The sequence below is a fragment of the Astyanax mexicanus genome, chromosome 7 (genome assembly GCF_023375975.1).
Source record: "Astyanax mexicanus isolate ESR-SI-001 chromosome 7, AstMex3_surface, whole genome shotgun sequence".
Taxonomy (NCBI): domain Eukaryota; kingdom Metazoa; phylum Chordata; class Actinopteri; order Characiformes; family Acestrorhamphidae; genus Astyanax; species Astyanax mexicanus.
In genome coordinates this window covers 7,286,279-7,307,500 of record NC_064414.1, presented here as the reverse complement: position 1 = coordinate 7,307,500, position 21,222 = coordinate 7,286,279, and the positions used below count along the sequence as shown (strand labels likewise).

At 38.9% G+C, this 21,222-nt stretch overlaps 2 protein-coding genes across 2 annotated transcripts in view; one reads left to right on the top strand and one right to left on the bottom strand.

Annotated features, from left to right (window-relative positions):
- Positions 1 to 21,222, top strand: part of esr2b (estrogen receptor 2b) — a 443,098-nt gene that overhangs the window by 66,885 nt on the left and 354,991 nt on the right. The window lies entirely within an intron of this gene.
- The window catches only part of syne2b (spectrin repeat containing, nuclear envelope 2b), a 187,408-nt gene that overhangs the window by 16,309 nt on the left and 149,877 nt on the right, over positions 1 to 21,222 (bottom strand). The window contains exons 111-117 of the mRNA XM_049481047.1: positions 18,718 to 18,873; positions 15,019 to 15,177; positions 13,065 to 13,231; positions 2,105 to 2,267; positions 1,696 to 1,883; positions 316 to 466; positions 18 to 200 (exon numbers count right to left, since the gene is read on the bottom strand). Coding sequence (XP_049337004.1) covers positions 18 to 200; positions 316 to 466; positions 1,696 to 1,883; positions 2,105 to 2,267; positions 13,065 to 13,231; positions 15,019 to 15,177; positions 18,718 to 18,873 — 1,167 coding nt within the window. The remainder of the gene's footprint in view (positions 1 to 17; positions 201 to 315; positions 467 to 1,695; positions 1,884 to 2,104; positions 2,268 to 13,064; positions 13,232 to 15,018; positions 15,178 to 18,717; positions 18,874 to 21,222) is intronic.

The window sequence follows — 21,222 nt, the reverse complement described above, 5'->3', positions numbered from 1 at the left end:
AGCTGCCCCGTTCTGACCTTCAGTCTGCGGAGCACGGCGGTCACTCTCCTCTGCAGGGTGTCCCACCGCTGGTTCCCCTCGTTCACCATGGTCTTCAGTTTGTTGGAGGTGTCGGTGCGGTTCTCTCGGGCCAGACGCCGGTACTGCTTATTCACCAGCTCCAGCTGCGTCAGGCGCTCATGCACCTGCCTCTGAAACGCCTGCAGAACACAGGAATAGCTGTGAATTTGAATGGTGGTCCCACTTTATTTGGATGATCTAGTATAGCTTACCTGTATGTCCCTAAATTATTATATTATTATAAACCTGAATTACCTCAAACTTCTTGAGCTCCTCTTTGGCGCAGGTGTAGAGGACGTCCGTGCTGGCCGGGTTAGCTGCCGTCTGCTCGGCTGTGGTCAACCAGACCTCAAAACGAGAGTAGTCTTCCAGAAACTTGCGCCACAGACGCCACGTCTCCTCAATCCTGCAGGGGGCAGCAGAGAGAGGCGGTGAGTAATCATAGTATTAGAACTTCTACTTAGTGACCAATTTATTGGAAACACATACTGTTTGCTTCCACTCACTGACCACTTTATTAGAAACACATATCTACCTTGTGCTTTCACTCACTATGGCCACTTTACTAGAAACCCATATCTACCTTGTGCTTTCACTCACTGGCCACTTTATTTGAAACGTCTACAAACCCTGTACATCCTCTTGTTGGCCACATTATCGGAAACACCCACTAACACTGTGCGCAATTTATTAGAAACAAATTTCCACATGCTTTTACTCACTGGCCACTTTATCAGAAACACCTACAAACATTGTGCTTACACTCACTGGCCACTTTATTAGAAACTCATATCTTTATTTCCTTTTGTTGGCCACTTTACTAGAAACATCTTCCTACCTGTGCTTCCACTCACTGGCCACTTTATTAGAAACACTTTCCTATCTTTATTTCCACTTGTTGGCCACTTTATTGGAAACACCTACCTACATTGTGCTTCCAATCACTGGCCACTTTTTTTAGAAGCACGTTTCTACATTATGCTTCCACTCACTGGCCACTTTATTAGAAACACTTACCTATCTTTATTTCCTTTTGTTGTCCACTTTACTAGAAACACCTTCCTACCTTTTGCTTCCACTCACTGGCCATTTTATTAGAATGCCTTCCTAATTTGTGCTTCCACTCACTGGCCATTTTATTAGAAACATTTCCCTACCTTGTGCTTCCACTCACTGTGGCCACTTTATTAGAAACACTTACCTATCTTTATTTCCACTCACTGGCCACTTTATCAAAAACATATTTCTACATTATGCTTCCAATCACTGGCCACTTTACTGGAAACACCTACCTACCTTGTGCTTCCACTTACTGGCCACTTTATTAGAAACCCTTACCTATCTTTATTTCCACTCACTGGTCACTTTATTAGAGACACCTACATGCCTTGTGCTTCCACTTACTGGCCACTTTATTAGAAACATCTTCCTATACTGTTATTTTACTCACTGCTCACTTTATTAGAAACACCAATATACCTTATGCCTTCACTCAATGACCACTTTCTTAGAAACACAGATCTACCTTTGGTTCTACTGGCCACTTTATCAGAAACACTCTCTCTGGTTACAGTATTAAACTCTGTACTATCATGGTTTTATTGAGTGTGTACAGTATGAGAATGTGTGTATCACCTCATCCTCCTCTCCATGGACATGGCGCAGATGTTTCTCCAGCGGCGGTCCAGGCTGCGGGTGGTCTGCTGGATGGAGTCGTTCTCCACATCACTGCCGCACGCGTCTGCGTCGTGCAGCAACACATCACACAGTGTTAGCACTGAGGCCACGCCCTCTGTGTGCTGCTCGATGTCCCTCTGCAGTTCCTGGTGATAATGATAATGTGAGAACTTAGAATTAACCATAATACAATGATGGTGTATTAGAAGTGCTGGATAATTCTCCATTTTCCATTCAGCATAAGGTTTAGAGGGCAGTTTCTCAGAAAGGGATTAAGGGACTAGTCTTGGACTACAAAGACTTTTTATCCCTGTCCAAGTAAAACTGACCCCATATGTTCAGAATGGAGATGGTCAGTAGAGCGTACCTGTTGTTCAGCCAGTTTGCGCTGGATTTCGTCACCATGGCAGATGCTGTAGACAACGGGTTTGGAAAGCTCCCCCTCGATCCGGGACAGCCACGTCCGCAGGTTACTCATGTTCTTATCCAGCTGCTGCACCATCACCAGCGTCTCCTTCAGCTTCCTCACCCTGAGAGATCGATCAGACAACACTGGGTTATAGTTCATTCTGCTTTCAGAGTCACTACAAACTTCCAAAACTGTCAATCTGATGATCAATAATCCTGATTTGTCTTATATAAACCACATAAGTCAAAGTCTAAATATAAGCTACAGCATGTCCAGGAATAGGAAACAGTGTTGAGATAACCATAACAAGAACAAGAATAGGACATAAATTAATTACATCACAGGAAAATCCAGTTTCACAGTATACAGTTATACAATTTGGAAGAACTAGTGATTCATGCCTGTTGGACACAAAAAAAAAATCAGCCAGTGTGTTTTGCTGGAGACTGCTGCAGTTAATTTCCAAATTCAAGTTTACAGCTTACTAATTAAAAGAGTAAATGTCCATCAGAAGCTCTCAGGAACTCTCTTTTTCTAATAATCTCACAAAAACATTCTTTCTAGTGATCGTTACTTCATTCTCTCTACTTCATTTTCTCTTTCTTGAATGAATCTCACACCTTACCTGTTTCTTCCAATCTCTACCACTGGTGGACTCAAGGGGGAGTTGAGTACCCTCAACTGATAAGAGTTGGTAGATAAGAGACAAAGTGCCCTAAAGGCTGCCCTTCTAGTGTAATAATGTGATCATGGGACCGTTGAGGGTGACAAGACAAGATCAACTGGTGTCAATGATGGCACAAATTCTTTACAACTCCTTTCTACTCAATTCCATGTCATGTAGGTGTCCTTTTTGTTTTTGTTTTAGTACCCCTGGTCTTCAAGCAACCTGACAAACAACCTCTACCTATCAATCTCTACTCTCTCTTTTTCTTAATTGGTTCCTAATTCTCTCTATCTTCTGCTCTTTGTCTTTTGACCAAAAAAGTAGATTTCTAAACCAGAAACCTTCATTCACAGATGCAACGCCCCCTGATGATGACATATGATGTGTCGTTTTGACGATTTTATGGAAACTGGTGGAAACGAGGGCTGGTTCGCTGAAAACTCCCCAGATCTTATAAGCTCAAATGTAACTGGTTCAAGAACCAGATTTCTTTTGCTGGAAAAGCGCTATGTTTCTACCTCTTTCCCTATGTATGTCAATCTGGCTCTCTATTTTCCTCACTTTTTTTAAATCTCTGCTTCTATCTGAATGTATCCCTTGTGTTCTCTACCCTTCTATCCATTTCACTTTCTCTACATAAACCCTTTCTCTACCTCACCCCTCTCTTTACACCTTTCTGTACCACACATCTCTAGATCCCTCTGCCTTTACTAATCCTCATGCTATGCATTCTCTCATTTTCTTCTACTCTGTCTCTCTTTGTAAATTTTCATACCCTTTCTCTCTCTCTCTAAGTCTCTCTCTCTTTCTCTCTCTTTCTTGTTCTCTGTCATATAGAGAGTGATGGTCAGATCGTCTGCAGTGTAGGACTATATTGGAGCAGCATTGATGATGACCAGCTGTTGATTTCTCAGCTCCAAAAACCTAACAAAAGACCAAAGAAACAAACTCCCCTTCTCTTTGAAAGCGGGGTCATCATTAACGAGCCCCCCATTCATTCAATCAAAACCCATTCTGCGTCCAAGCAGCAGGGACCCTCGCTGACTCGCTGTTCCGGTGACGTTTATGCACCGTCCTCTGTCACGTGACTGCAATGCAATGGAGGAGGAACCAAAACAAACCAGTGTGTTACGTGGCAGCGAGGACATGTTGGAGGCTCGGCTCTTACACCAGCTTACCCACCATGTCCTTCACGTCCACCACATCCACCACGTCCACCAGGTCCCCAGACAGCAGTGCTACTGCTTTCTGTGTGCACCACAACGACAAATGACAAACCAAACACACCAAGCATGGTGTCCAATCTCTCTCTCTCTCTCTTTGACCATCACTGCAAACAAACAACTGCACACAACATCTGCACAAATTACAGCCATCCAAAGCTGAGGAACGTGCAGAAGCTGCCTCATGCATAATTCATCACCCATCCGCTACATCACACCCGCTGCACGCTAGCACAGTGCTAACCCCGGGACAGCTGGCTAGCAGTAGCCACTCCATTCAGAGATGTTCGAGATGCCCGGACAAAAGCCCTGCCCATCCCCCTGTCCGGCCCATTTTCCCGTGCACCACACACACACACACACAGGGTGAGGGAGCACCGTATCCATTGTGCTAAAGGAGCAGGTGGTACTTACTCACAGACCGGTGCAGACCCTCCGTGGCTCTCTCTCGTCAGCGTGAGCATTTCGGCACATGCTAACACACACTTTCTGATACACACTCTGCAGATATCCTGCCCCTTCCTCTGCTGCCCTCTACTCTCTCGCTATCTCAACCTCTCTCTCTCTCTACCTCTCGCACTCACTATCTTTTCATGTCTACATCTCTCTCTCTCTCTGCCTCTCACACAATCTCTCTACTTCAATCTCTCTCTTTATCCCTGTCTCAAACTCACATTTTCTCTACCTTGCTCTCTCGTGATTTATCTATCTCGCTATCTCACTCTCTCTCTCGCTTTTTCTTTAACTCTCTCTCTCGGTCACGTGACCTCCACACCCCCCAAACAGTTGACATTGCTTGAATGCACGAAGAAGCATACGTCATGCTACAGCACCAGTGAGGGTATGGGCGGCCACACACACAAACACACACACACACAAGCTTATCGGCATATTTAATAAAGCAGTTCAGCTGCTTAATGCATACCCTGCAGGGCACTTGCGTAAAGAGGCTTACTATGCACACACACACACACACACACACACACACACACACACACACACTGGCATACAGACATTCTTATACAGAGCTGCATCTGCTCACACACATTAAAAGGTCTGGGTAAGCCCACGGTCTGACTGAGTGTGTGTTTGTGTGTGTGCACCCAGACAGTCCAGCTGGGAAACACTCCGCAGCTTACCCTCAGTAAGCTAAAGCTAATTAAACCTCGCCTGACCAGATTACCCAGCTCTGAGGAACACCTGGACCGCAGGATCTGCATGGCAACAGAGAGAACCGCAGGTGGAGGACACTGACAAAACATCTGGCAGAACCTACTGTTGCTCTACCTTCTCACAGTATATGTTGAAGAACCGCTCATAAGTCAAAATGAAGCCACAAGACTTAAGCTCACAATGTAAGTCAAAGTCAAGGCTTGAGTCTTTAGGGCAGAATACAAGTCTTGTCAAAAGTATTTCGGCTTGACCGCAAATAAAGTCCCATGTATTTAGGCTAAAGTTCAAGTCAAGCCTCAAGTCTTTAGGTTTGAGTCAAAGTCAAGCCACAAGTCCTTAGCATAGAGTCTAAGTCATGCCATGAGTCTTTAGCATAGAGTCTAAGTCATGCCATGAGTCTTTAGGCTATTGTACAAGTCAAGCCACACATATTTAGAGTCCAAGTGAGTCAGAAGTCTTTAGACTAGAGTCTAAACAAACCACAAGTCTTAGGTTAGAGTCCAAATCAAGGCAAAAGCCTTTAGCCTAGAGTCTAAGTCAAACAATAAGTCTTTAGGCTAGAATCCAAATCAAGCCACAAGTGTTTAGGCTAGAGTCAAAGTTAAATCACAGTTATTTGGGATCCACTGCAAACTGAGTCCCATAGCTTTAGGCTATAGTCCAAATCAAGCCACAAGTCTTTAGGCTTGAGTCAAAGTTAAATCACAATCCTTTAGTCCAATAGCTTTATGCTACAGTCTAAGTCATGCCACAAGTCGTTAGGCTAGAGTCCAAATCAATCCATAAGTATTTAGGCTAGAGTCCAATAGCACATCCTTACCAGCAGCTAATTTCTGCAGAAGTATATGCTAATGTCTCCCTCCATTTCTTCTTCTGGTAGACTTGTCTGATGGATAGGGGTCCTAAGAGTTTGTATTAGAAATAATGAAATTTGGGAAAAGAGGCAGTGGATGTGTGTCAGGAACACAGTAGGCACACTTCAGCATAGTGAGAAGCATAATTCTTCTCCATGTTAAGCCGGTCTCACGCCTGTCTTCACCTCAGTCTCCATTCAGCTCATTTCTGCACGGAGGATTACAGACAATGCAATCTGGACTCGAGCCCAATCCTCTTATCTCGGTTCTGTGAAGGAACTCGTGCTGTCCACACATTCACGCACGTGTCTACTGCCCATCAAATGTTTTATGGATATTTTACATGGAATAATTTTTAATTTATTTACATCTAATTATAATTTTGCTGTTTTTTTTATTTCATATCTAATGTTTTGTCCTGAAGGTGGCTGAAAGGAGAAATGTCAAGACACTATTTCATATGATTTCAGTACTAAAACCTTTATACCAATATTTGGTGGAGTGGTTCTCCCAGGGTTGATGTGAGATGTAGTATGCATTTTATACTGTTTATTTTTACATAGGTCAAGAATGTTTATTAAAGATAGATGCCACACATTATCAACAGCAAAAACTTAAAAATCTAAATTTTTTATTAATTGTCATTAATCAACACTGTAAACAAGCTAACTGCTAACAGTGCAGTTTCTTTCTAGCATCTTTCTAGCATAGCTACTTATACAGTTCTTACTAGCTACCATTCAGACTCATTTTTCCCTCCAATGCTAATGCTAATGACTCCAAGATGCTAACTGAAGATATATGCTATTAGCCAACACAACAACTAAACAGCACCAGGGAGAAATCAGCAGGACTGGTATATACCTTCAGAAAAGGAATAATAATTTTTATTTGGGAATACTTCAAATACTTGGTGCTCTAATTTAGCGATCTATAACACACTATAATGTCACTATAATTAATTCATCATGGGTGTGTTTTGGGTGTAAGGTGAAAAAAAGTAAAAAACAATCAGTGTCACTTGCCTTTTTCTTTAAGAGCCAGGTGAGCTCTGACTTTGGCACGTTTGTATCTTAACAGCGCGGCGCTTTTGCACGCCTCAGCAGAAGAAACTGACCTGAGCGTTCACACTGTAAAAGTACAGCAACAGCTCAACTTTATTCTTGGCTAGGCGTGAAAATAGACTGTTGACACAACACGCCTTGCGTAGGGTATACGATAGGGCCCTCGCTGTCAGTGAACCAATCCGAACAGAACACGTCTTGCTTGAGTAACTACATTCAGAGTACTCTATTCTAAAAATAAAGGTGCTTCAGGTTAGCAAAAAAATATCACAAAACAAACACTTTTTCTTAAAAAACCTTCTAAAGTAGCTGCATGTGTAAGAGTGTGTGTATTGAAAAAATGTGCACCACACTTGAACTTTAAACTGTGGACCATAGCGGTGTGTGTGTTTGTGTGTGTGTGTGTCTGCAAGCACATGTGTGTGACATTGAGCATCAGACGATTTTAACATAACATCTGCCTGCCTCCAAGTGAACGCCACGCTCATCAGCACACAATGCCTGCCAATCTCTCAGCCAATAGGAGGCATGCGCAGGACCAGGGGGCTGAAACTCATTGGCTGTGAGACACAATGCTTGTAGACGGAGGACTTATGAGGCGGCGGGTGGACACAAAGGTCCGAGTCACCAGACGGCAGTTGCCCGTTGTTTGTGGGTATGTGTGTGTGGAGTGTGTGTGTGGAGCGTGTGTGTGTGTCTGTGTGTATTTGTGTGTGTGTGTGTGTGTGTGTGTGTGTGAATGCCAGAGGGGTGACCCAGCAACCTGTGTGATTTTAAGTGACAAAAGCAGACGACAGGCCTGAGTCAACTCATCTAATCTCCTGTGTATAGCTGACTGCACACACACACACATACACACACACACACACACACACACACACACACAAACCCATCTGCTGGATGACCATGTAAAGATATGCAGAGACAAGTCCAGGCCTGCTGGAGCTGTGAAAACATCCCATAATACAAAGTGCCCTGAAAACAAATGACCTCATGATACATGAGGAGTCAGCTATACACAATAGATAATATGTATCATTATTTATATCAATCAAATGCTTAAGTAATCAATCATGTGAGATAAATGACAATAATCCATACAAATACAACTCTGAAAAAAATTAAGAGACCACTGATTTTGCTATTTATAGGTATATGCAAAAAATGCAAACAAAGGTTCATATTCATAAAGTTTTAAGAGTTCAGAAATCAATATTTGGTGGAATAACCCTGTTTTAATCACAGTTTTCATGCATCTTGGCATGTTCTCCTCCACCAGTCTTACACACTGCTTTTGAATAACTTTATGCCTTTACTCCTGGTGCAAAAAAACAAGCAGTTCAGTTTGGTTTGATGGCTTGTGACCATCCATCTTCCTCTTGATTATATTCCAGAGTTTTTCAATTTGGTAAAATCAAACAACCCCACCATTTAGGTGGTCTATTATTTTGTTCCAGAGCTATGTCTTCAGTATACTGAAGATCATCAGGTCATCAGGGTAGTCCTGTGACGCCTCACCCACTGATCCACAGAGCCACTTTTAGCTTTTTGCTGCACCTGCAAAGCCAATCTTAGCTGTTGACCCTTAAAGCAAGCAGGTCTAAAGCCATTTTTACACACAATCTGGCAGGTCAAATATTTAATGGTTAATTAAATAAATGTTTCAGTTTTGACTAATAGAAATTCTCCAAAATGACTTAAATCAAATCTTTTAGATTTATGTCCATTGTAAGTTTTTTTTTTCTCCTTCTGTAAAGTTAGCATTTGGGAGATACAAGCTTTTGTTTGGACAGGGGCGACACACAACAGCTACAGATAAGATATGGCTGAGACAGAGAGCACATGAGGGAATGCCAAAGCAAAGAGCTACATACGCTCACAGAAAAACAACAAGCCAGCCGGCAACATGTGACTGAAAGTCACGGCCACCATCTGTCCATTCTACAAGCTCACTGAGTAAAGGACACTCCCCCATCCATCCATCCACCCTGTCTCCTACAATAACCCTTCAGCCCATCTAACCAGCCTCAATCCATTAACACTGCTTTACCTACGAATACACAACAAAAAAACTGATAAAACACAGCTGAAACAATATCAATATTAACTAGTTATTCTTAGATAAAGGTACACAACAAAAAAACAACTAAAACCAAAATCAATGTTAGCATAAGCTAAACTTAGCTAAAATCACGCAACAAAAAGCATTAGCTAAACATAGCTACAAAAACACAAGAAACAGCTGTAAACATTAGAACACATTAGCCAAACTTGTCAAAACCATTGATATAATGAATATTCATTTTAGATAAAATTACATAAAATTACAAAACACAAACAAAACAGCAAAAATAAGTAGTCAGTAATACTCAATAAAACAGGTAAAAACACCATCAACATTAGCTACACTTAGTCAGGAGTATGTATTGAAACAACAGCTAAAACTCTATTAGCATAAAAAAAAAACACACACACAATGAACTTAAGCTAAACTTAACCAGGAGTAGTTATTAGAACAACAGCTAAAACTTTAACTTTAGCTAAACATAGATAAAAGTACACAGCAACAAAAACAGCTAAAAACACAATGAACTTCAGCTACACCTAGCCAGGAGTACGTATTAAAACAACAGCTAAAACTCTATTACCATTACGGAAACATTAAAAAAATATACAAAAATGCTGCTAAAAACACTATCAACAACAAATACATCAAGTACTTATTAAAACAACAGCTTAAACTCGAATAACTTTAGCAAGTCTAGATAAAAGTACACAAAAAACAGCTAAAAAGACTATCAACATCAGCTACATTTAGCCAGGAGTATTTGTTACAATAACAGCTAAAACCCTTTTAACATTAGTTAAACTTAGATGAAAGTATGCAACAAAAACAACTAACAACAACAGCTGAAACTCATTTTATTAGCATTAGCTAAGCATAGATAAAAGTACACACAAAAGCTGCAAAAAACACTATCCACATTAGCTACACTTAGCCAGGAGTAATTATTTAAAAAAAAAATCTATTAGCATTAGCTAAGCATAGAAAAGTGCACAAAAAACACTATCAACATCAGCTACACTTAGCCAGGAGTACATATTAAAACAACAGCTAAAACTCTATTAACATTAGCTAAACGTAGATACAAGTACACAACAACAAAAAACACAGCTAAAAACTCTATAAACATCAGCTACACTTAGCCAGGAGTACTTATTAAAATAACAGCTAAAACTCCATCAACATTAGCTAAACTTGAATAAAATTACACAAAAAAGCTGCTAAAAACTCTATCAACATCAGGTACACTTAGCCAAAAGTACTTAATAAAACAACAGCTAAAACTCTATTAGCATTAGCTAAACGTAGATGAAAGTATGCAACAAAAACAACTAAAACAACAGATAAAACTCTATTAGCATTAGCTAAACATAGATGAAAGTATGCAACAAAAACAAAAACAACTAAAAACAACAGCTAAAACTCTATCAACATTAGCTAAACTTAGATAAAAGAACACACAAAAACTGCAAAAAAACACTATCAACATCAGCTAAAACTCTATTAGCATTAGCTAAACTTAGATAAAAGAACACACAAAAACAGCAAAAAAAAACACTATCAACATCAGCTACACTTAGCCAGTAGTACTTATTAAAATAACAGCTAAAACTCTATTAGCATTAGCTAAACTTGAATAAAATTACACAAAAAAGCTGCTAAAAACTATCACCATCAGGCACACTTAGCCAGGAGTACATATTAAAACAACAGCTAAAACTCTATTAGCATTAGCTAAACGTAGATGAAAGTATGCAACAAAAACAACAGCTAAAACTCTATTAACTTTACCTAAACATAGATAAAAGTACACAACAAAAAAACAGCTAAAAACACAATGAACTTAAGCTAAACTTAGCCAGAAGTACTCATAAAAGTAATAAAGTAATCAACACAGTCATCCACCTGTTACACATTAGGTCTTGTGCTGATGTTTACTCTTACTTTTTCACAGGCTGAAATTCTAAACTCCAACAATAATCCGTGGTTGTGTAACATCACCAGTACTTTATCAGTGAGATCATTGTGCACGCCGCTGACATCACCTTCCACAGCATGCATGGTATGTCCAATCCTGTTATATCATACAGTAATAATCTACAGAACGTAACAGCTTAGCTCAGGGGTGGCCACTTCAGCTCTTCTCCAAGCCTGCAAAGAATTTCACTGAGTATGTAAAGTTATTGGAGATTCAAATCTGCAATTTCCTTCCTGTTTCTGTATTTTTAAACCTGCTGAAATTAATGTTATGTTGTTCTATAATGATGATGCCCCAGTTTCTACATTTAATGAGTGTTTAATTGGTATTGGCAGATATGTATGATAAAAATATTGGTATATTCTGATATCGGAGCATCCCAAGTAGTCTATCCTAGAATCCTTTAATGAAGCCGATAATAGTGAGTTAGTTGCATAGCTAAAAAAAAAAAGACACAGCCCAGGGGTGTCCAAACTTTTTTTGTTGGGGGCCAGAAGGAGAAATATATTTGAAGTCACACAAATAATGAAATATACCACTTTAAATAATACATTTTACTGATTATTTCATTTACACACCATTTTACTTGATTTATTATCTTTATCTTTGACAGTGTTGTGTAAACTAAGTTTTTTCAAATTGATGTTTCATTTCATGATGTCTCTTAATATTAAACTCCTTTTTTCTGCGCTAGAAATGCGCACCCTCTCCGCTTTTAGACTCTTTTGGCCCGTTTTTCTGAGCTAGAAATGCACACCCTCTCCGCTTTTAGACTCTTTTGGCCCGTTTTTCTGCGCTAGAAATGCGCACTCTCGCCATCGCCATCTTTGGCCCGTTTCTGACACCTAGCATTCAAACTTTGAATCTCACATTATAAAAACCTGCTTAACAGCGGGCCAACTTTCATTCTATTTCTAAAATACCTCGCGGGCCGCTCCAAAAAAGGAAACGGGCCGCAAATGGCCCGCGGTCCGTAGTTATGACACCCCTGATCTAGCCTCTGCAGTGTTGCACTGGGTTATCCACAATGCTACCACTTGGTTTTAAGGTGTTTTAGCTGCGATGTTGTTCTTAGCTGTTGTTCCAAACTGGATTACTTTGTAATTGTTGATGACAGATGGATGGCACTACACTGGTCAGATATGGCATGTGTATTATGTTTGTATGTAACTCTGGCCTTCAGTTCAGGCATGGCTGGTGGGTTCTGAGTAATAAGGAATTATCGAAAATGTGCATACAAATCATATCACTGTATCATGATATATATAAATATTAAAATGTAATTATTCTCCAGTGATAAGGAGAATCACTGGAGTTTGGCTATTCAGGGGCTGGGATCCATTACCAAGCTTGCTAATTCCCTTATATCATAATTGTTGCGCAAAAACACTTTTTTTGGTGTAATGTGAATCTGCTATGTGTTTTTTAAATTATATCAAAATGTCTTAATAAAAAAAACAACAGAAATGCTCCAACAAGACTTGGAATAATTTAGTTTCGCATTTTTGCTCACTGAAAGTTAAGAATGTATTTCCTTCTCATGTAAAGTTGTTGTCTTGGAGATATTTATGCATGACAGCATCTATAACCATATAACCAAACTACACAATCAGAGAAAATGAGGCCTTTTACTCTATGGAACTCTTTATTAGGGTGCTATGAAGGTCCAATATCTACACCAAATAATCTGTAATATTAGCAGATGTATCCAAGGAACATCATTTTACTTTTACTAAATCTCTAATTGACTGAAACTTAAAAAGTCTGGAACTGGACAGTCCTTGTGATTTTGCTCATGCACATCAGAGCTGACAGGTTCTGTACTTCTGGACTCCACCCACATATTGTCAGCTGTCCACCATCACAACATAGACAAGCCTTGCTGTTCTCTTACCTGGCCTCGATGTGGTCAAACAGGTGCTGCCAGCGGTCACTGATGTCCTTGATCTTGTCGTTGACCTCCGTCTCCTTGGTCTTATTGCTGGCGCTGATGAGCTGCTCTCCCAACTGCTTCAGATGAGTCTTATTCTCACTGAACAAGTTAATCTCCTCCATGCAGCCCTGCACAGACACACATGTATCTGGTTGAAGATGTTTATCACACATGCATTTTTCTACCTTTATTTGACTTGAGTTAAAGTTTTCAGATGGATTAGGTTCAGGAAAACTTTCTAATTAAGCCAACGGAAGGGTGACAACAAAGGAGCTAAAGTAGTGACTCATCAACACCTAAGAACCCCTTATTAACCGCCAGCAATACCATAAAGGTAATTTTAAATAGTATAGTATCCATCTAGCTATGCCCTAGCATCAGATATGGCACAGCAATAATAATTAACCACTTAGAGCAGCATAGCTAATTTTCCGAGTAAACTTTTCCTGTTTTCTTGCTGTTTCATTAACCATTAAACAAATTGTAGCACCAAGAAGAAATCAACCAACACACAAGCAACTTGGTGGGTAGTCATGACAGACCATCATGGAGTGACTCAGAATGGCAGTAAAATATCTTCAGTGATGAGTCCACCTTTTTGTCTTGATGGAAATGATCCAACAAATCTGTGTGTGGAGGCACTGTGGTCAGCACCAAAAAAAATCCTGCCATCTTAAATTTAAGTTATCATAAGTCAACCGTCGTAGGAAAGTTGAGCACATTGCAAGATTGCATGGATTCCAGCTGTTGCTGAAAATATCTGGTTACTGTCGATATTAGAATACAAAATCCAACAAAAAATTATATTACATCAACATTGCTCAACGATTGAATTATTGTGACTTAAATTTAAGATGGCGGCGCCCAGAGATTTTCCTACGTTATGAGATGTAAACAGTGGCCTTTAATGAACTTCTTGTGCAGTTTTAAATAAGTTCTAAATGCGTCTTTTTAGATGTCAGGGCTCTACGGATTCTACCTATGAAGTGTGGAGCTACTTTGAGCCTGGAGAACGGTGGAAAAAGCGATTTATCTGTAGGGGCAAAACATGTCCAGTCTCACTCATTCTAAAGCCGGTTTGGGCAAAGTGCACAAAATACTAAATCTCAGAAAGCTGCGGGAGAATGTAGAAGGGCTATTTAACAAAGGTAAGCAATTTTAATCATGTTTTAATACACCCAAAGTCCATTTTAGATGCTATGCCAATGCCAGCCACATCCCTAGACCTATCCCCAATTGTGGGATGTGTGTAATGGTTTTTGACACACTACCAACACTCCACTCTTACTGCAGAATCTGCAGGATCTGTGTGAGAATATTTAATATTGGATGGATTATCACAGGACTCCATTAGGAACCTCTACAACTTTATGGCGAGACATTTGCCATGTTGAATCATCATCACACATGTGGTACACATACTTCTACATCTGTGTAGCTCAATATATAGGACCAAAGTTGACCATGACTGCCCAAATTATGTTTCTTTTATTGTTCCTGGTAACATTTAGCTTAAATGAAATTGGATTTAAATGCAAAACCTTTTCCTACACATTCACTGCACTCCCATTAAACATGCTGGAAGAAACACAAGGTGTTAAATCAACAGTTTTGGCTCAGTTTCCTTCCAAATCAATAGGTTGTGTTTTCCATTGACATTTGCCGCTCTGCTTTTCATTAAGAGTCTGCATGTTGTCTCTCTCTTGTTGTTTACTTGTGAAGAGTAAGCATAGCCCAGCTGGTCTCAGGTAAACTCAATTTCACCAGCCCCCCCTCCACTCCTCGCATAGTGCTCATTTAGTCAAATTAACTGCACTGCTCCAGGACCTCCAGGACTCTAGGCCAAGGGGCCCATGTGTGTAGTCTGATTTGTGTGACCCCTCTGCCGAATGGCCCCTTGGCCTCTTGCTCTTACCTTCTTCAGCTTCTCCACCATCTCCTCAATGCTGAGCTCGGCGCTGTGAGCCACTTTGTTCTCCATGTGAGTGAGCCATTCACACAGCTCCCTGTTCTTCTCGTTAAAGATTATCCACGCATTCAGCCGGTCAGCAATCTCCTGTTTACGCAGAGATACCTGCACACGCACACAAACAACTAATTAACAATGCTCTGATTTTGCTATTTATAGGTATATGTTAAATGTAAAATGAACATGTTGTTTTTTTTACTACAAACAAAATTTCTCACAAATTCCAAATATAAATACTGTCATTTACAGCATTTATTTGCAGAAAATGAGAAATGGCTGAAATAACAAAAATGATGCAGAGCTTTCAGACCTCAAATAATGCAAAGAAAACAAGTTCATATTTAAGTTTAAAGAGTTCAGAAATCAATATTATGTGGAATAACCCTGGTTTTTAATCACAGTTTTCATGCATTTTGGCATCATGTTCTCCTCCACCAGTCTTACACACTGCTTTTTGATAACTTTATGCTGCTTTACTCCTGGTGCAAAAATTCAAGCAGTTCAATTTGGTTTGATGTCTTGTGATCATCCATCTTCCTCTTGATTATATTCCAGAGGTTTATAATTTGGTAAAATCAAAGAAACTCATCATTTTTAAGTGGTCTCATTTTTTCCAGAGATGTTGTTGATCCCCAGGACTTTGGAAAAAGCATTTTGTGGATTGACAAGACAAAAATGGTACTTTTGGAAGGTGTGTGTCCCTTTAATGTGGCACAAATTTTCAGAAAAAGAACATTATAGTAAAAGTTAAACATGGTGGTGATAATGAATAATGATGCATTCTGCTCTCTACCAGAAAATCCTTAAGGAGAATGTCTGGCCATCAGTTTGTTAGCTTAAGTTCAAGTGTACTTGGGTTCTGCAACAGGACAATGACACAAAGCACACCAGTTAGTCCATCTCAAAATGGCTAAAAACAAAGTGCAGGTTTTGGAGTGGCCTAGCCAAAGTCTGATTGAGATGCTGTGGCATGATCTTAAATAGGATGTTCATGATCAAAAACCTTTCAATGGGGCTTAATTAAAATAATTCTGTAAAGAAGAGTGGAACAAAATTTCTCTACAGAGATGTGAAAGACTCATTGGCAGTTATTGGTAAAGCTTGATAGCAACCAAGGTAATATGTTTAGAGGGCAAACACCTTTTCACACAGGGCTAGATTAGTTTAAATCTTTTTGTTTACCCTTAATGAATTAAATTATCATTTAAAAACTGCTCTTTATATTTACTGATGTTATCTTTGTCTGGTATTAAAAGTACGATAGAAAAGCAAAAATATGCATTTTATATTATGAGTATCTACAGGTAATACGTTTAACAATTGTGTAATAGTTTAAATTAGATAAAGGTAAAGGTAAAGTAGCTGCCACTCTGATGTAATTTAATAGTAACACTATTAATTAAACCATGTACACTGCTTAAAGGCAACAGCATGCCATGCTCTAGCTTTTTAGTTGTTCTAGCAACCCCACGCCCCCCACCATCCTCTCCAACTGCCACACACCCTCACACACTTCAGCGTGTGACAGAATGAGGGAGTGTGTGAAATGCAAAACAAAACACCCCCAAACTCCTGCTCCTATTCATCCCTCTCTCCTCCCTTTCTCTCTCTTTGCTACTCTCTTGCTACCATCTGTCCCTCCATTCCAATGCTAACGACCCCCTGCCCCACCCCCACAAACTGACCCCACCCCAAAACATGACCTGCCATGTCCCTCACTGCCTCTGTACTCTCTATACACTGGGTGTATCCAGCATGTGAGGACCGTTTTATATATATATATATATATATATATATATATATATATATACCACTTCAGTTTCTAAATCAATTTCTCTGATTTTGCTATTTATCAAATTGCAAATAAACATTTTGTCATTTAGAGCATTTATTTGCAGAAAATGAGAAATAGCTAAAATTACAAAAAAAAAAAGATGCAGAGCTTTCAGACCTCAAATAATGCAAAAAGTTCTTATTCATAAAGTTTTAAGAGTTCAGAAATCAATATTTAGTGGAATAACTCTGGTTTTTAATCACAGTTTACATGCATCTTGGCATCATGTTCTCCTCCATCAGTCTTACACACTGCTTTTGGATAACTTTATGCCTTTACTCCTGGTGCAAAAATCCAAGCAGTTCAGTTTGGTGTGATGGCTTGTGATCATCCATCTTCCTCTTGATTATATTCCAGAGGTTTTTAGTTTGGTAAAATCAGTGGTCTCTTATTTTTTTCCAGAGCTGTATGTAGCTATAGTTATAGTGTAATAGTTTTAATAAAATAGTTTTAGAGTTCTATAGTTCGGTTATAATACAGGAGTTTCTCAGTCAAGTCCAAAGTCAGGTCAGCATGAGGAGGAACCTGTTGTTCTTCCACTCTCAGAAATACTTTGAATTCCTGAACTCAGTTTGTTTGTTTTTGAACTGACTAACCATCGAAACTGCAGAGGCCGCCCACACGTGACCGGGTCAGCTGCTGGTTTAATTCATTACAAAATTCACTTCTGATGTTAATTTTATTTAGTTTGAGCTGTAAACACATCCACAGTCCTGCTCACACAGCATCACTACTTAATTTACTGCAGAGCACTGAAAATACAATTACCACACTAATTATAGTAGATTCTTGTAAATCATAAGAAACATAATTATTTTTATATACAATGTTGTGCTTTTGTTCATTGTTTACTATGTAATAATTTTTAAAATTAAACTCATTTTTGATTGCATCATATTTTCAAATCACTGAATCATTTTGTAAAGAACCATAATGAATAACATATTGCATTGCAAATTTGAATTCAGATTTCATTATAGATTGTTTTGTGATTTATTCAAATTATTTTTTTTTAATTATTCACTGAATCATTTTGTAAAAGAACCAAAATGAATAACATTCACGGATTCACTAAATTATTTAGTAAAGAATCAAAATAAATAATTTTGCCTTACAAATTGATATTTCATTATTGTAACAAGTTGTATTGAAACGTTAAAAGCTTGTTTTATTATCTGTATTCTACTATTGTGTAACTGTTGTTCCCATTAAACGTGTATATGGCTTATACTGTATTTAATATAAAATCATTTTAAATTTGTATTTAGTCATAGTGCAATTTGAGTTTTCATCAGAGCCCTTCCTTTTCACATTTCCTAAAGAATCAAACTCAGTTTAATAAAATGAATTGTTTTCAGAGGCACTTAATCGTTTCCTTCAAAAAATCTAATTGCAGTAAAATCTAAGATTCCATGAAGCAAAATAAGCAAATCAAACTTGCATTTAAGATGCATTCAATTCACATTCACATTAATATTATATTATTTAGCTTAATTTGAAAATGAATTAAACAGTCTCAAAAAATTTAAACAGTGAATCTGAGCAGAATTGTGAGCACGAAATGAGCATTTTAAGATTTCAGCAAGCACTCAATTATTTAGTAAAGAATATAACTGAATCAAACTTTAGTAAAATGAAAACAATTGAAAAAAATCTGTGAATCCATAAATTCCAAAAAATAATTTGAATATATTGTGAAGAAACTTGAGACTGCTGCACTGAATCATCTCTATAAAGAATCATAATTAAATCATGGTGAAGATCACTCTCATCCTCATTTCCTCTGAGTATTTCAGATGTATTTCACTTACTTTTAGGCAGAGTTCCTCCCACTGGCAGTGCAGATGGTCCACCTGTTCCTGCAGCAGCAGAACGTCCTCGGTGATGATGTACTGGGAAAGGTCCGTCTTCATGGTGCCGAGTTCGGACAGACTCACTGCCCAGTCGTCCAGAGAGTCCTGAACCTCCTGCATAACATAACACAACTGCTGTGACCAGCCGGCAATTAAAGACCCTGCTTAACACTCGCTCTCCCAAACCCTGACCACACGTCCAGCCTCCTTCTCTCTCTCTCTCTCTCTCTCTCTCTTACTCACTCACGCATTGACTCAGAGTCTCTCTCACTCACTTACTGGCCCTCCCTCTCTCTCTCTCTCTCTCTCTCTCTCTTTCTCACTCACACACACACACACACACACACACACACACACTCACTCCCTCCTCTCGTGCAGTCCCAACAGGATTAAGGTCTCAGGGCAGCTTGTGGGGGGGGGGAGGGTTTCAGCTGGGGCAGAACTAGAATAAGCTTATCACAGCCAGAGAGGATGATGATGGCTGCTGGCATTCATCCCATGTTTTCTATTGATATGAGACCAGTTTTACCCTTTTCTTTAAAAAAAAAAAAAGGGTTATAAAAGAGTGTTCTTTTGTGAAACCACCTGATCACATTAAAACACATCAAAATACAGATAAAAATACAGAAAAACAGAAGAAAAAACTACCACAAACGAGCTACTGGATGCTTCTCAGACAGTCATAAATGTCTTCAATTGGATGAAAGAAGTTATACTTCTATATAGTAGGTTTTTATAAAATTAAGGATGCTTTACAATCACGTTTTTTTTTTATACACAATTATTTATACGCTGCACTTATCAACGCAAACACATGTGAGAAATGGCAGCCAATAGCACACAGCGTACTCTCAACCAGAAACAACTGTCAACCAAGAGGAATGCATTGTGCACCCCAGCATTTTATCATAAGACAGAGTATGCATCGTCGCTGTCCAATGAAAAACAAGTATCTTCATTTTTATCGATTTTTAGTTTGCTGCATAATTTGAACAAACAAACTGTCCCTTACATCGAACATTGTTGTTCTGCAGATATATAACTGTCAGAATCAAGTTTCTAACTGCAAAAAATACATTTAAAAACTATATATGTCTAACTATATATGGGATGGGGGGTGATTACAGAAGGGGTACCCATTATATTCACTGCACGCCACTGCAAAAATGTAAAAAATATATATATTATTTTTGTGTCTTACGAATGTAATTTCTGGCACTTTTTACTGATTTTTTTACAGTGTAGCTACCTGACAATCTACCTGGATGCTTAAAAATAAGCCAGCCTTTTCTATTTATATCTATATATATATATATATATATATATATATATATATATATATATATATATATATATATATATATATATATATATAAATTAATGATTCTATTCACAAAACCTCTCTGCAGGAATGAGTTCCACCAACTGGAAAATAATGGCAAATAATGCTAAATGCTAATTTAGTTCATTAAAACTAGATCTACATATGTCAAAGTCATATGTCAAAATATTAACACAAAAAAAAGAAAAAGGTTGATTTTAAAGTGTTTGTACTGTAAACCCATGCTGGCTAGTCTAGGCTAGTTCAGTGGTCTGGTGCTGGAGCACTTCTCTGCTAAAGACTGGCCACTTGATCTATTCTGGAGGAGTGGCTGATTTTATCAGCTGTGCTCAGCTGGTCGGGCTGGCTTTGACAAGACGACTTCCCAGCCAGACACAGATTACACACATCAATCACCCCAGCTAAACACAGAGACAAGGAGCTTCCTGTAGAGAGCTCGATCTGCACTGTTACAGCGCCCACAGCTTCTTACAGTCTTAACAGAGAAAAAGATCTGTTTATCTGATTTTCAGCTCCACTTGATTTCTTGCTTCATTTCATTTCATTGTATTTTCTGTATCTTCTCATCTCAATCGACCTGCTTACATTTCCCAGTGATCACTTTGTACCCTTGATGATTTTATTTTTTACCAGGAAATTCTACACTCACTAATTCTAAATGTACATCATTACTGTAAGTCACTTTGGATAAAAGCGTCTGAGAAAGGTAACTGGGGTTAAATGTAATGTATTTTTGATCTGTTTAGTTTTGGTTTCACTTTGTAGTATATCCTCTCATCATGAGCTATGTGGGCAGAGTCTCTCTATACTTCATATTAACTTGATTGTTGAATGTTAGTTATGAGTTCAGAGAGTTGTTGCTTTCAGGTGTTGTGAGAAATTCTTCCTTTCTGTCAGAATCAGACTCCTCTTCACGCACACACAGCAGAGTGAGTGTAGTAGATTCTTCTCAGATTCATTTTATATCTGTTTGTAAATAAGGGATTAATCTACTGTTACAGTAAATAAATCAATTCCCAGTGTAAGCATTTGTGTTCATACCGCTGTGTAAGGGAAGACGGATTTCGGCACAACACCAAATCTTATGACCAATCACAGGAGACAATGTGCTTGCGTGGTTT